Source organism: Patella vulgata, chromosome 5 (assembly GCF_932274485.2).
Source record: "Patella vulgata chromosome 5, xgPatVulg1.2, whole genome shotgun sequence".
Classification (NCBI taxonomy): Eukaryota; Metazoa; Mollusca; class Gastropoda; family Patellidae; genus Patella; species Patella vulgata.
Window position 1 is genome coordinate 23,300,073 of NC_065883.2, and position 15,330 is coordinate 23,315,402.

The 15,330-nt window shown below is 33.8% G+C and overlaps 2 protein-coding genes and 1 long non-coding RNA gene across 3 annotated transcripts; 2 read left to right on the forward strand and 1 right to left on the reverse strand.

The window, feature by feature from the left end:
• Positions 1–92: 92 nt before the first annotated feature.
• Positions 93–4,761, reverse strand: LOC126822654 (proteasome subunit alpha type-2). The gene is made up of 7 exons (XM_050551637.2): positions 4,613–4,761; positions 2,888–2,964; positions 2,373–2,505; positions 1,837–1,959; positions 1,505–1,592; positions 1,052–1,125; positions 93–405 (listed from the first exon to the last, which is right to left on the reverse strand). The coding sequence occupies exons 1-7, from the start codon at positions 4,648–4,650 to the stop codon at positions 231–233; spliced, it is 708 nt and encodes a 235-aa protein (XP_050407594.1). The 5' UTR covers positions 4,651–4,761; the 3' UTR covers positions 93–230.
• On the forward strand, positions 4,726–7,837 carry LOC126822655 (39S ribosomal protein L32, mitochondrial). The gene is made up of 3 exons (XM_050551638.1): positions 4,726–4,860; positions 6,300–6,554; positions 7,196–7,837. The coding sequence occupies exons 1-3, from the start codon at positions 4,767–4,769 to the stop codon at positions 7,417–7,419; spliced, it is 573 nt and encodes a 190-aa protein (XP_050407595.1). The 5' UTR covers positions 4,726–4,766; the 3' UTR covers positions 7,420–7,837.
• A 3,113-nt stretch (positions 7,838–10,950) lies between these two features.
• LOC126821310 (uncharacterized) lies at positions 10,951–13,829 on the forward strand. The gene is made up of 4 exons (XR_007680398.2): positions 10,951–11,052; positions 11,939–12,027; positions 13,154–13,223; positions 13,762–13,829. It is a non-coding gene; the product is annotated as an uncharacterized LOC126821310 (long non-coding RNA).
• The last annotated feature ends 1,501 nt before the right edge of the window (positions 13,830–15,330 follow it).

Sequence of the window (15,330 nt, forward strand, 5' to 3'; positions counted from 1 at the left end):
TGATGGGTTGGATTGAAGAGAATTTACATCTTCTGCCACATATTAATAATATTCATACTAAACATCATAAAAAATATAAATAAATATTTACATAACAAAAAAAATGATTTTATTTTGTTGACTGTTACAGTACAATTAGATCTCTGTGTGTTTTACACGAACTAGAAATATAATGAAGATAATTCAGATAAACTTCTAAATATGATGAAATAAATTAGAGTCTAATCATATTAGGAAACCGATGCCAAGTAATCCTTAATTTCTGATGGTGCCAATCTTCTGAAGCCGTCTTGATTACAGATGCCGATTTCAATGTTGTCTTCTGTCATTTGACCTTCAAAGCTTTCTTTTAATGTTAAGATAGAAGTGTGAACAGCATCTTCTAATTCCAGCTTTTCACTATATCTATAAATTATTAGAAAAACATTTACATAACAATGGAATCACGGAAGCAAATATACATTTCTTTCTTCTAGCTCTAGTGTCAGAATAGAAAATAATACAACATCATCAGGGTAGAAACTTAAAAGATAATACAAGTTGATTTCTTTTCTCTTTTAATGAAAACAGAACTGGCCATTATAGTGCAATACCAGCAGCATGTCAATGTACATTCACAATTTATATGTAAATTATACCAATTATTATATTACTTCAAATATATCAGAGACCTTATAATTATACTCATGCCATTATGCCTACCCACTCTACAATGTCTACTGTACTAGGTAAGTTTGTGCATAATCTCTAACGAAAATATCAGGCATCCAGTCCTGAAAATAAGGTCAGGCACTACTGAACTCTTACACAATATTTTGAATTTTGTGCTGGTATGTATCAAAAATATCAAAAACAGACAAAAGACAAGTCTTTGCAAGAATAAATCATCAGCACCTGAAATTTTACCTGAAAAAGTCGGTGACATGTGCCTTATTTCTACGCTTGCAAGCATGCCCAGACTGTAACACATCAATGTTCATCATAGTGGTGCGGAAATCATTACAAATGGAGGACAGTTGTTTCTGATTTTTTATAAAATGCTATTACTAACCTTTTCTCTAAGAATGTTTTTCCATTTATGTGATTTTTCCCCATAGCTGTGGCTTTCCAGGCAAAATAAGCTCCCTAAAAAAAAATAAATGGCCAAAATACACTTTATTAAAAAAAAACATTACCATGGATACATGAAAGAGTTTAGATCACGGAAAACCTGTTGATTGGGCGTTTCACACAAGAGAGAGAGAAATAGGGTTTAACGTCCACTCAACATAAACCAGGTCATTTCGGAACTAACATATGGTTCAATTTTATTTCAATAATTCACGAAAATGGACAGACGACCCTACTCCTTGTCATGTACAACCGGGAAATCGAAACCACGCCAGTTGACAGACCTTGTAATACAATGCTCACGCCCCACCATGATTCCCATGAAGTGTGATGACAGGCTATCTTTATCTTTATATGTGCTAAGTTACGTAAATAAAGATAGATAAAAACTTACAGAAGGATCACACTGGTATAAATAAGGTCTTTCTTCATCTTCATCCCAGCCAGCTACTAATAGAGATACACCAAATGGTCGTACACCACTACAATAAACAAAACATTACAGTTATTTATGGCATATATCTCTAAATCGTTGTTCCATAAATTGTTGTAATAATAATAATAATTAAAACCTTTTATTGATAGAAAAGAAAAGAGAGCAGGAAATTCTGTACCGCCAGACTGATTACATTATTGAAGATAGATAAAATCATCATTAAATTGTAGTTTGTCAGGAATCAAGATATTGATCAATTGTTGAAAAACATATTCATAAATACGGCTTACCCTGATTGTGTAAACTCCTGCATGACTGTAGCCACTCTCTGTACTAACTGTGCTGTAGGAATCTGTTCTTGATACGTCAAATAATATGTCTGGGCCAATTTACGTGCTCTAGTTAATAATACTCTAGGAAAAAGATTTATTATTGATCAATCAGTATGTATGCATTTATGAAAATATGTAATAAAATTAACATCTAGAATAAATAGAGAACTTAGTTATGCTGAGATTATCTTTTCAAATTAAGAGAACTTTGTCTGTCACATGTCAACAACCTACTGCCAGCAACTGGTATTCCTCGCATTCCCAATGAAATGAAATGATATAATTTAATAATAAAAGGGTAATAGTGGTCTATATAACATCTTTGGATTTAAGATTTCATGAGATTCTCATAGACTGCCACACAGGTAGAATCCTAGAGGATATCCTTGCAAACACTGTCAAACATTAAGAGAGAGTAATGGGGTTTAACATCTGCTCAAAACAAAGTTTGTCATTTTGGGACTAAAATGTTTAGAAATAAGACTTTTCAATACCTGTAATCTGGTCCCATGCCACTATAGACCATTCCTATATTTTTAGTGATATAGTCAATCTTATGTATACTTTGATCATCATATAAAATAGATTTTTGTTTCTTTTCTGTAGCTAGAACAACTCCATTTACCGCTGAAATTAGTTGATAAAAAACATTATACAATTCCTACATGTTGTCTCAAATTAAAAATAGATCTACATACAGTATGTGTATATATTTCATTTAAATAACAACATTTTATTAAACCACTAAGTTTGCATGTTATTTAGTTTTAAACATGTGTTTGGTTAAGGGCCAGAAAATGGGGACTGAAATTCATTTAACTTTAATTAATATTAAAGACACATTTTCAAAATAAAGAGTTATCGCGATATAAACTTATATGAAAAATATATTTTTTATTAAAAATATTGTCCTGTGAATTAAACTTATCAATTTGGCTCCTAAAAAAACAATATAATAATATAAGACCACACTGATGTCTTTACACCACAAAATAGAAAATATACCTACCTTTAATCCCAACTGATGGGGCACCAGCACTAACTGCGGCTAAGGCATATTCAATCTGAACAAGTTTTCCGGATGGACTGAAAAAGACATTATATAATATAATTTCTTTACATGACAATTATGAATAACATTCAAACGTATTAAATGCAATACACACACATTTTCACAGCAAATTATTCAAAAGCGTTGACTCGTCCACACATTTCAAAATGTCTCAATTGCTTGTTCCTCTCCTTAATGGACATTTTGATGGTTGACAAACACAGGAGTGTGAAGATGACATTTTAAATTAAAGCATTCAAAACATTCTACATAGTACAAGGGCCATAACTCTAAAAGCAAGCAAGAGAAAGCTTAATTCAATAGACTTCTTTTTTTTTCACTAATGCATACCATAATCAATTTCTATTAGATCGGAAACTGAAGTGTTCGCAAGATTTACAAGAACAAGAGCCAAGGCTCATAGCTCTACACAAGTAATTAACAGAAAAATTAATCAAACAATATCAAAATGAAGCAGATCTGCTGGTAAACCTTTGTCGTAAGAAAGTAAGAAAGCAAACAAGATTCTTCAATGCAAACAAGTGCCATAACTCTAGAACTTATTCATAGAAATTGTTAAAGTTGACAAGACTTCTGCATCTGAATAAGTTGAAAAATGAACATAAATTTCAAACCACTCGTGAACAATGTGGATAAGCTTAGAATGATTACCCTCAGAAGCAGGATGACATAAATATTAAGTAACAGACACAGCCTATGGACGTACTTGATTTAATGATCGGTGTACACCAGGTACATGGAATGTAAATGAAGTAATACTAAAGTATTGCTTCGGACATTGTCCCGCTTACTCCATCATCTTAGGTAGAGTAGAGGGAGCAGGACTTATTTCCAAGATGGTTGACATCGAAAATGGTAGGCCTAGCCGCCTACTTGTGTGAAATTTTTTTTCTATTTTCATAAGAATAAAGTTGGTTATTGTGAAAATTCTGTATAATTTGTTTTCTATTGTACCAGATGTATCATTAGTGTTCGTATTTGATTATAATTTCACCCATAATTCAACGTATTTTATTATTTTACCCAGTGTTAAAGTTTCTCGAATACTGAAACAAAAGGAAGACAATAAATAAAATAAAAGGTATTTTTGAAGATCAACTTCTTTTTTAACCCATGGCATGCATTAATTATGTGGATTTAGTTTGATGGACGTGTAACATATCAACCATTTTGACAATATTACCTCCGATTTAGAAAAATGTGAAATGTTCTTGATTTTGTATAGTCTGGAGCAATGCTTGGTCTTGGTGTAATGAACTAACTATAACTAAATCTTTCAAGTACATGTACTCATGTAGGCCCTAAATTTATAGGCCTACTAGATTTATTTATCCAAAGACCTCTAGATAGATTGTATTTATTAAATAATTGTCAGTATAATCTACAATGCCTGTCTGGGTTTTTTTTACTTTTATTTTTAGGATTTACACACTTAAGATTAGAAATAATAACAACATATTTTAACCATTCTTGATCGGTAGATCTACCTCAATCAGTTTTTGTTTCATTGATTGATCTACTCCATCAGAGTCCATGAGTAGGCTATGTTATTATGTATGTAGTGTCCAACTGAAAAGACAGAAGCTTAGACACGTACAGTGAAGTCTAAACTGATAAATGAGTTTCGTGGAATTGTGTAATTGTGTAATTTAGCAATTATACCTGAAAGTTGTCAGTGAAAAACTGTATCGTTCCGTCATGATGTCGATGAAATTATTATGGCCTTAAAACCAGGCTACAATCACAAAAGATGGCAATGATTGGAGGAGAGGTAATTTTGTAGCCAACCAGAGGCAAGATTACAATTGATATCAAGATGGCGGCGCCCTACGGCATGACTCGGCTCTTAGGAGCATTTCGCCGTTTTGAACATGCAGTATTTCAATGGATGGGACTGCATCCACCTCCAGGTAACTGTAGACATCAAAACGACTAGCAAAACACATTAATTGTCAGTAATATTGCCGTATTTTTTTGTTGTGACTTTTTTCTGTAGAGTGTGTTAAATAATGGAGTTGCCTCCCCTTAACCATTCCTAGTATTGTGTTACTTATGAGAGGATTAATTTTTTGCTATTATTAATAAATGTTATAATAAAAAAAAGGCATGACTATTTAGAGGAAGAAAAGACCAATACAATCCTGTACAACAAATTCCATATACGTTGTATCTACTCAGAATATGTTAACACTATTTCTTCTCTAAAGGTCAAATGTTTAATGTAATGATAGGTATAATATGGTATCCCAGCCAGGCCGTATCAATCTGGAACCCTTAGTTTAATTTAATACATTTTGAGAGAAAACCTAATGTTAATTTTTTATTTCGAATTATTTCTAATGGCACCAGCAAATTATGTCTAGAAATCCTTCTATATTTATTTGGTGAGATGGAAAAAAGGCCCACCTTAAGTTAATATGCTAAGTCAAAATCACTCTCCTTATAAATATAAAGCTCTTCCAGTTTGGACAAAGAAGAGTTATTATATGGAGAGTGATTCCTTTCATTCATAGAGAATATATATGTAGTTTAGAAGGCTACTGGTATAACAATTACACATTGACTTTTGACCATTATCAATGATATAAAAATACAGTACAGTACCGTATGTAAATTATGGGAAGTGATTATCAACTGTGTGTGGTCCTGATTCTGGGGAAACCTCAATCAAGGAACGGGTAGTGATATATGAGACTATAATTAGACGACAGTGGCACAGCGGTTGTGAATCATACTAGCTATGCAAAAGCTATAGCACCTTTTCTCAAGATGCGCACATTTGTTCTTCATCAGTTTTCTTACACACCAAGACTAAATTTTTACAGAAGACTTATTGTAGTTTAGAATCCTACTGGTATAACAATTACACATTGACTTTTGACCATTATCAATGATATAAAAATACAGTACAGTACCGTATGTAAATTATGGGAAGTGATTATCAACTGTGTGTGGTCCTGATTCTGGGGAAACCTCAATCAAGGAACAGGGTAGTGATATATGAGACTATAATTAGACGACAGTGGCACAGCGGTTGTGAATCATACTAGCTATGCAAAAGCTATAGCACCTTTTCTCAAGATGCGCACATTTGTTCTTCATCAGTTTTCTTACACACCAAGACTAAATTTTTACAGAAGACTTATTTGAAACTAGCCTGTACTCCCAGATTTATATATAGATGAATCAGTTGTTTAAAATGTATCACTTTCAAAAGGTCTAACTAATCCAATGGTGGGGACATATATATTATAAATGTATTTTTTTTTTATTCATCTACTAAATCGATAAAAAAGCATGCATCTATGTATAACAGAATGGAATATTAAATGACTATTTACCTTTGTAGGTTTTCAAGCTGAATTAGTTTATGATATCCAACCTGTAGAAAATCATGTTAACAATCAACAGTCATCTACTAAATCTATATTACAAGATATATTTGACAGTATCTTGCTGGCAGTTCCAAAAAGTAGAAGAACTGCTGAGAAAAACAGAACAAGAAAAATGTCCATGAAAGGTCATTATGAATATGCTGTTCCTAAGAATAATATAATTGCTTGTTTGGAATGTGGAAATTGGCATGAAAAGGAAACAATTTGTGGTAAGTGCATTTTGTAGAAATGTTTTTAACATTATTATTTTACCAACAAAACACTTTTTTAGGTGAACCAAACAGGGTTTTTTTCTGCAAAAATGTTTGGTTAGACAGTGGCTGTTTACATGTTTTTAATTACTTGTACCGTAATTGTTATTGTGTATGGTGCAATCCTCCTAGTAGTTATGTGTGGTGCAGTCCTCCTCCGCCCTTACCTGAGTAAAAGTGAGTTAAGGCATGGGGGCGCCTCAGTTTTCCCGTTTCTGAAAAATAGTGTTTTCTGTATATTATCACATGTTCAAAAGTACCTGGGCCTAGAAATATCGATAATATCAATAAAAACAGAGAAAAAAAGACAAATCTGACTGGCACCAAACCGATTGTGCCTGACAAAGTCTGACCTTGCATGAAACTGAATTAATGCCTGACAATATATTTGGCAGATATCTTATTACATGTACTAGTCTTGACCAATAGGCCTGGATGTCCCACCTGGCTGTGTCTGTAACTGACTGGGTCTTATCCGTATGACTTTTTCCTGGTCATTAACCTTTAAATATGCTGTATGGAGAATCAGGCATTTTGCACTTGCAGTGGAGGTTTAATTTTTAAGACTTTTATGTCATTTATTTTTCTGTATATTTCAGGTCACTGTTATCAAACTGTTAAAACTGAAACTGAAGAAATGCAGAAAGCTATGGGACTCGATGCCTTAAAATATGATGCACCCCGGTCAGAAGTTGTTTTTTTATATGATGGAGAAGAGCAGGAAAGACCTAAATATAATGGAAAATATATTGTTGAAATGAAAAAACAGAGACCAGAATGGTTTTCTAAAAATTTAATGACTAAAGCACACAATTCTAAATGAATTTTATGTGCATGAACAAAATAAACGTAAACAATAAACAAATACCATAATCGCATATGCCATCAAAAAAGTATATATACATACATATAGTGTGGATCGTGATAATCAAATGATTTTCGATTTTCTCTCTTCTAGTTGACGTAGAACAGTTTTCTGAGCTTTATACAATGGGAACATTGAATTGCATTCTGCCACCATCTTAAAATCAAATTACAGAAAAGGCAGATGGCACTGGATTGAGCTTTATTGTGTAATATTGTCATTTAAAACCACAAATAATATAGTAGCTATTAGTTCTACCGCTTCTGAGAGAGTCAATCTAAACAGTTGACTTTATGTGTGAATGGAAAACATGTGATTGCTACAAGAGCTGGTAATAGTGCTGTGTAATTAAAATTATATTAAAAAATTCATTTTCTTTTGTTTTTTGTTCTGATTTTTACACTTCATTGTAATTTAACCAACTTCCTGTCAAGTGGTCTATCATGTACTGTAGGTCATAAGGTTTATTACATTGTGGTAGATGAGATGTGGGTTTAGATAGAAACTGGAACCGATCATTGATTAAATCTTTGGATAAACAAATGAATTTGGGTTTGCAGTATATAATTCAACATACTTGAATGTCATGCAACATGAAGGTTCCCACATCAAAGTCCCCCGTTATTCATAAAACTGTTCATAAAACTGATAAAACAACCCAAGTCCTTCAAAAAAAAAATGTTTGTCACCCACAAATCATCGCCCCCCCCCAAAAAAAACAAACAAACGGCCACCTCCTCCATGAAACAGAACCGTCCTTCATCACAACACAGCCCTGTACTCTAGAATCCCAATTGTAAATGAACTTTCGCCCCACAACAATCATCACCCTCTATAACAACTGCCTTTCATAAAACAACCCAGATCCTCCACATGCACCTAGCATGACCTTATAAAAAGGAATTGTGTACAGTGAATAAAGATTAATCTATTGACTAGACTGAGTTTATTTCAACTGTTAAACTGGTACTTATCGAATAGTGATTGATCTATCAACTAAATTTTAAAGTGCTATACCAGTACTATCCGAACACAGATTAACTACTGAGTTGATTTTAAACTGTTATACCAGTACTCATCGAATACAGATTGATCTATTAACTAGACTGAGATGATTTTAAACAGTTAAACTAGTACTCATTGAATGCAGACTGTAATCTACCAACCAATGAGATGATTTTAAACTGTTAAAACTTTTATTAAACTCTATTAACTAGACCGAGTTGATATTAAACTGTTATACCAGTACTCATTGAATACAGATTGATCTATTAACTAGACCGTGTGGATGTTAAAGGGACAATAACACTCTGGCTGGCTTGACAGCTCCAGAAAATAAAAAAATAGCCTTATTCTAAGTACTAGATGTGTTAGTGTCTTACCTGTTGTGTAACTTATCCATTAAATCCTATTTTACTTGTCCAGAGGGTTCAAAAATATTTTTAAATCCAAGTCACATTTGAAAAGCTTTACGTCAGGCTTTTCAAATCATTTAGTTGAATTTTTCCAATTTTTTAAATTAGGTGTGTTAAGATGAAATTTATATCACCAATTAATTGGAATATTGTAAAATAGTACAATTTGTTGACCAGAATAAAGATTGGGACATATTATTCAGTTACAACAAGAGTGGTATTGAGCCTTTAAACTGTTATATCAATACGCATTAAATACAGATGATCTATTAACTAGACAAGTTGAATTCAAACTGTTATACCAGTACTCATTGAATATTGATGATCTATAAACTAGACAAGTTGAATTTAAACTGTCATACTCACCGAATACAGATTAATCTATTACCTAGACCCAGTAGATTGTTAACTTTTATACTAGTATTCACCAACCAAGCGATCAGGTGCTTGATCTATTCCTGGACTGAGTAGATTTTAAACGGTGTACTAGTACTCACTGAATATAGATAAATCTATTATCCGGTTGAAGTTGATTTTAAACTGTTAAACTAGTACTCGTTGAATACAGAATAATCTACTTACTATATTGAGTTGATTTAAATTGTTATACTAGTACTCACTGAATGCAGATCAACTGACTAACTACTGAGTTGATTTTAAATTATTATTATACTATAGTACTCACCAAATACAGATTGGAATCTACCTACCGGTAAGATGATTTTAAACTGTTACACTAGTATACTCATTGAATACAGATTAATCTATTAACTAGACTGAGTTTATTTTAAACTGTTACACTGAATACGGATCAATTGACTAACTGCTTACCCTAAGTTATCATTGCTAAAAGGTTTCACAACCCGTGTTCCTTCTGTAGTCTGTTATTTGGTTTTTCTAGAATAGTATTACATATTTTTCGTGTTAAAACGACGGGCTGTTTAATCCATAAATCAGCTTCCATCTCCAGGAGAATAGAAAGCAGTTAGATATTTTCTAACTTGATTTCAGATTGTAAGTTGTGAATGACTTGACAAGGAACAGAGTTTAGTCGTTCGGATGGGACAAAATACCATACAATAACCACTGTCCCCTGAGGTCTGGAATTCGACGAGAGTGGGCGAAAATGTCCCTCATCATATCACACTGCACGCCGTCTACCTGTCTCGATTAGTTTTGGGTAGAGATTAGATTTTTTTTTAAAACAGCGGATTTCTAATTCAACTGAAACGTTTTGATTTTCATCCATTTTAGCTATGTCAACGTTTCGTGTTCCTCATTTTCTGTTTAAAATAAACACCGGCAAATTGTGACACTAAGATTGATCCATTTATGCGTCTGAATTTATATATTTATTTAAAAATGTAATTGAATTATGATTAGAATGTTTTGTTGCTCTCGCACAAAAATTAAGGATTTTATTGGAGCTATCTGTAGCCTTCCCGTTTTTGACAAAATGGCATTTAATTATGTAACACTGGATTTAAAAATATGATTAATTATATAAATGTTTGAAATTAGTTTGTAAATTATTAAAATAGTTTGTAAATTATTAAAATTAGTTTGCAAATTATTAAGATTAGTTCGTAAATTTTTAAAATTAGTTTGTAAATTATAAAAATAAATAATGTACCCCTTTGATGTTTATTTTTTAAAAGCGCAAAAACGGGCTTAGACTAGGCAACATGTTAATTTTCATTCCTTTGAATTCAGACACCGATGTTGTATTCTATTGTGCATTTTAAATTATATATTAGATTGCTGGGAACATTGGTAAATTACTGCCACACAAGATTCAATAAGTAAATGGCGAGATACACCTAAAATTTGCGCAATCTAAAAAAATAAAAACAATTCAGTTGGTTGCCAAAAAAAACATCGGGCAAATAAAAAAATGTGTAATTATTATTATGTACCCCTACACCTGTAAAAATATATAGATAATGCAAATTTTCAAGCAAATATTCAAATTATGTTGACGGTAACAGTTGTGTGCACGCCAAATCATTAGAGGGCCGCAAGGGCGATAATATGTCCCGAGGTTACTATGACGTTATCCGCAAAATTGCGGATTCCTTGACAACACCAACACAGAGACTCTTAGAGAAAAGGAAGACAATCCAAAATGAAAGCTATGCCGGGTTTTACGCTTAAAAGTCTAAAGGCACACTATGCGGTAAGTAGCCTCACCTCTCTAAAAGCTAGTTACATTCAGGGCAAACAATTTCTATTGTGCCCACACAGTAAACTGTGATTTATCCATGAATGGTGATTATAGATTTAATCTAAGTATTCTATCTATGTAAATTTTAATGACTTCAGCATAAAATTTTATTGAAACTGTAAATTTATGACTTAGCATGAAGTTTTTGCCCTTGAACATCATGGTGACATTTGAAATGCGACTGACGTTTTCCAGTTTATGGCGAATGTTTAGCCTTTTAAGCCTTGGTATGCCTACATTGGTGTCAAGTTTCTAAATATTAGCCTCTCGGGTAATTAAATATCAAAGCTAAGGTACAAAATTGAAAATATAAAACCATAGCCTGAATTCAAAGCTAGGCCTATAGGCCTAAGTACCAAATATAGAGTTTAGATTTCAGGCCGGGATACTAATGTTTTCTTATCTATATGCCATGATATTATAACGTACGACAAGGATAGTGCCTAGTCGTTCGGATGAGACGAAAACCCGAAGTCCGGTGTACAGTGTACATACTGGCGTGTCCGCAGAAAACCTCCGACAGTTGGAATTCGATATGAGAGTAGGCCGTAGTGCCGCTGTCCGGGCTAAAGTTTCCTCATCATACCACACTGCATGACACCCGTCTTCATTTTCAGTATCCCAGTCGATCGGAGTCGATGCAGAAAAGTAGGAAGTTAAACCCCATTTCATTTCATTTCATTTTATTAATAATAATTAATAATTCGGCGTGTGGACCGAATAATCAACTCAAGTAATCAAGTTAACATATTTCCCATAATAGGAACTATTGTCTATGTTTACTTTGCCATGGGCTATACAGTTCGCAATTAATAAGTATTCAATATTTTGCCTTCAGTTGGTGCCATTATTTGGTGTTACTGTCATGGGATTTAGCGGTGCCATGTATTATCTAGGCCGCTTAGCTACAAGATGCCCAGAAGTTGGGTAAGTTCGGAACTTTTTTTATTATGAGGTATGTATGTCTATCCTATTTAGTCCAAACCTTATGACTGTTTCCGGGTTAAATTGTTTTCAGAGGCTAGAAGATTCGGACTAATATATTGTTAGTAATATTATTATTCTCAAGGTCATTCCATATCCATGGACCATGACACTTCGAACACTGAAGTATCTAAATAGAAGAGCATGCAACTTTTGTGTCCGAAACCTTGTAAATGCAACACATTGCTGCAGAGTTATTGCCCCCGTCATAATGATTTTCAGATTTTTGCCCCAAATTCACAGAGATTATTTTGCTAGTTCTTGAATGCGATGTACAGGTCAAAGGTTTATATATTTCTTTTTTCTATTGTCAATATTATTCTGTTTAGCTAGTATTAAATTTTATAGTTGTCCATCTGTATGATTCTTGGAGGCCACCCTTGAAATTGCGGCAAAAGTGGGCGTATATATACTCTTCAAAAAAAGTAGGGGATATTGAAATGCAAATACCTATGCAGGTTGTGATATGATAAATAGTCATGAACACTTGACATGCTTTGAGAGTATGTTCACAGATGAAGAGCTTATCGCTCCAACAGAACCACTGAGCTGCATGTGCTACACGCAATAGCACCATAAACGTGGGATGGGTTCATTGTCAAATTTGACACTTCAAGGAAGAGCTGATGAAAACTGTCGCTTGCTGGTTTATCCTGTCCATGTTTGCTTTCCTATCGGTTCTTGCAGAAGATTTACTGTTGGCCGAGAAAGTTCCTCTTAAGTTTTCCAGAGGGGTTGCCCTTGTCAGTAATGCAAGACGGGGATACTAGCGTCTCGTCTTTCGGGTGGGACAAAACCCGAGGTCGCGTGGTGGTAAAGCAATACATGTATTTGACAACTTTGTTTCCAAGGAGTGGGTGGTTTATCCATTGCAGAGCCACTATCCAACGAAATGACACTAAAGATTCTTTCAGCACAAAAGTGCTTATAATAGTTATTAGATGAGTTTGTGAATAAACACTTTGGCTCCGCCGGGAATGTCAGATTATCTGTACCGGGCCCTTCGAACTGATTCATGTGGGACTACATAGAGAGATAATCTAATGTTGTTATAATGATTTATTTACAGCTGGTCGAATCCAACCATTAAAACCCCTAAAGAACACTGGCAGCGGTACAAGCCTACAGATCAGTACAAGGTAGGTATAAATGATAATGACCGTGCTAGTTAGTTTATACCACACGAATCTTCAACCAATCTATCGATTACCGGTACCTTCCGTTTTATGGACGATTTCTTCACTATACTAACATTAGGATTTCTTGTTCACGGACACACAGCTGGTGATGACATGCAGTAGAATGCCCTGTTTGGGGAATACTCCCGTTTTCGTATTTCAGATTGCCTCGCTTATAGAAATGGTTCCATACGACTGATGTCACCCGTCTTGCCACAACCGGTCCACTCTTCACTAATTTTTTATACAATTTCTTATTTTAATACAAACGGTGATGATAATATGACGAATATGTGTCGAGAATTATGGCAGATTGTGCGCTACGCCGCTAGAATATTTAAGCTGCCATCCTTACTGTTAATTTGAGTGAAGACTGTAATTGTCAACTCCGTGGACGCTTACGGCAAACCTCCGGGTCCGTTTACTTCATTTTGTATTACGTTTACCGCTGGATTTGTCGTCTGTGTTTATGTTCATATAGAATTGATTTTCTTTTCAGTTTTATTCACCAATAAGAGATTACTCCAAGGAAAGATTTCCACCCGAGAGACCCAAGCTTGATTAAATATCTCAACAATAGCTCATTCATGCTGTTCATTCAAATTATATTTTAACAAATAAACAATAAAATTAATGTCCATTGGACTGCGCAGACTTGTGTTAACCCTTTTATTTATTTTTTTCAATTTTTATATAATTGTCAAGTACAATCATGTATGTTATAAAATTGTAAATTGTTATTTTAAAAGCTATTAAGATACTGTATGTAAACATTGTACCGATTTACTATTTTTGAAAGCTTATATTATATTATTTTTATAAATCTATAGTGCCATGCATTTGTAAATATTTAATGTTATCTTTTCAATAAATATTCCTATGGCAAATTGTGAATTATTTTCTTATTCTGTTTAGACTCTTAACTGGTTAACGTATAAATGAGATTAACTCATTAATACAAAATAATTAACGCGTTAACAGTCTGTGACGTATATGCAAATTCGACTGGAAAATCATTATACAGACCCATGAAGGGGCTTAATTCATGCAAAATATTCAGAGATCACAGTGCCGCTGCCGCTTTAGTTACGTCTGCCGGATTGTGCGTCTCCGGTCGATGAAAATTGATCTCCAGTCTTCCATTCGGAATCAAGGATCTTGATCGAAGGCACCAAATTCTATTTGTTTTTAAACGTTTTCCCGTCAAAATGCCACCTAAAGCCTGGATTTGAGACCACTTAAAGAAGTATGATGGTGGTAAGACTCGATGTGATCGTTGTACTTTGTTAAGCTGCATGAGCGGCTTCTGCATTATCTGAACGTTTATTCTCGTCATATGGACTTCTCTACGAGCAAAGGCAGGCGTCTCTTCTGGAGGATACAACCGATGCAATAGTATTCCTGCATAAAAATGACGGTTCCTATTAAATAATGATCTAGAATGTCTTTTTACTGTCTGAAATAGGTTGGCTACGAAAATGACCATGTTTTAGGAGCTTCCATATAATTAACTCATATTAACTCGTCAACTTTAAAATTTGACGCGTTTTAAAACCAGTTAAACGAAATTTTAACTTGCTCTCAGCCCTGCTCTCAACAGATTGTTAATTGATATTTGTCGTAGAGGGCGGAATGCCTTTGTTGGGGCAAAGATGCCGGGATATACGTGAACATAGCACTTATACAACAGGAAAGGTTTCCTGCTAGAAAAATGTTCACAAATAGAGCTAAAAGAGACACAATAAACAAGACAGATATGAAATGAAATAAAATGGGGTTTAAAGACAAGAGAAATATCATTTTCTGTGGATACAGAATCTGAATATGAGCATTATATTTTTTATAATGATCTAAAACCAATAAAGATAACGGCGTAAAATCAAAATAAAATACTGCCAACGACCGACGATAGGGGTGCGGGAAAGTAACGTCCATTGTGAAAAAGTGAAACATATTAATCATTACTCTTTCAATTCCAAGAGATTTAAAGGGACAATAACACTCTTGTGGGCTTAAAAGCTCCAGAAAATAAATAATATCTCTATCTAAGTACTAGATGTTTAAGTGT

Excerpts from the sequence above, each read along its gene's own strand:
- LOC126822655 (XM_050551638.1), top strand. The coding sequence starts at position 4,767 with ATGGCGGCGCCCTACGGCATGACTCGGCTCTTAGGAGCATTTCGCCGT. Across the intron at positions 4,861-6,299 it reads GGGACTGCATCCACCTCCAG|GTTTTCAAGCTGAATTAGTT; the intron begins GTAACTGTAGAC and ends TTACCTTTGTAG. Across the intron at positions 6,555-7,195 it reads TGAAAAGGAAACAATTTGTG|GTCACTGTTATCAAACTGTT; the intron begins GTAAGTGCATTT and ends TGTATATTTCAG.
- LOC126822654 (XM_050551637.2), bottom strand. The coding sequence starts at position 4,650 with ATGACGGAACGATACAGTTTTTCACTGACAACTTTCAG. Across the intron at positions 1,960-2,372 it reads GGCATGGGACCAGATTACAG|AGTATTATTAACTAGAGCAC; the intron begins GTATTGAAAAGT and ends TCTTTTTCCTAG. Across the intron at positions 1,126-1,504 it reads TATACCAGTGTGATCCTTCT|GGAGCTTATTTTGCCTGGAA; the intron begins GTAAGTTTTTAT and ends ATTTTTTTTTAG.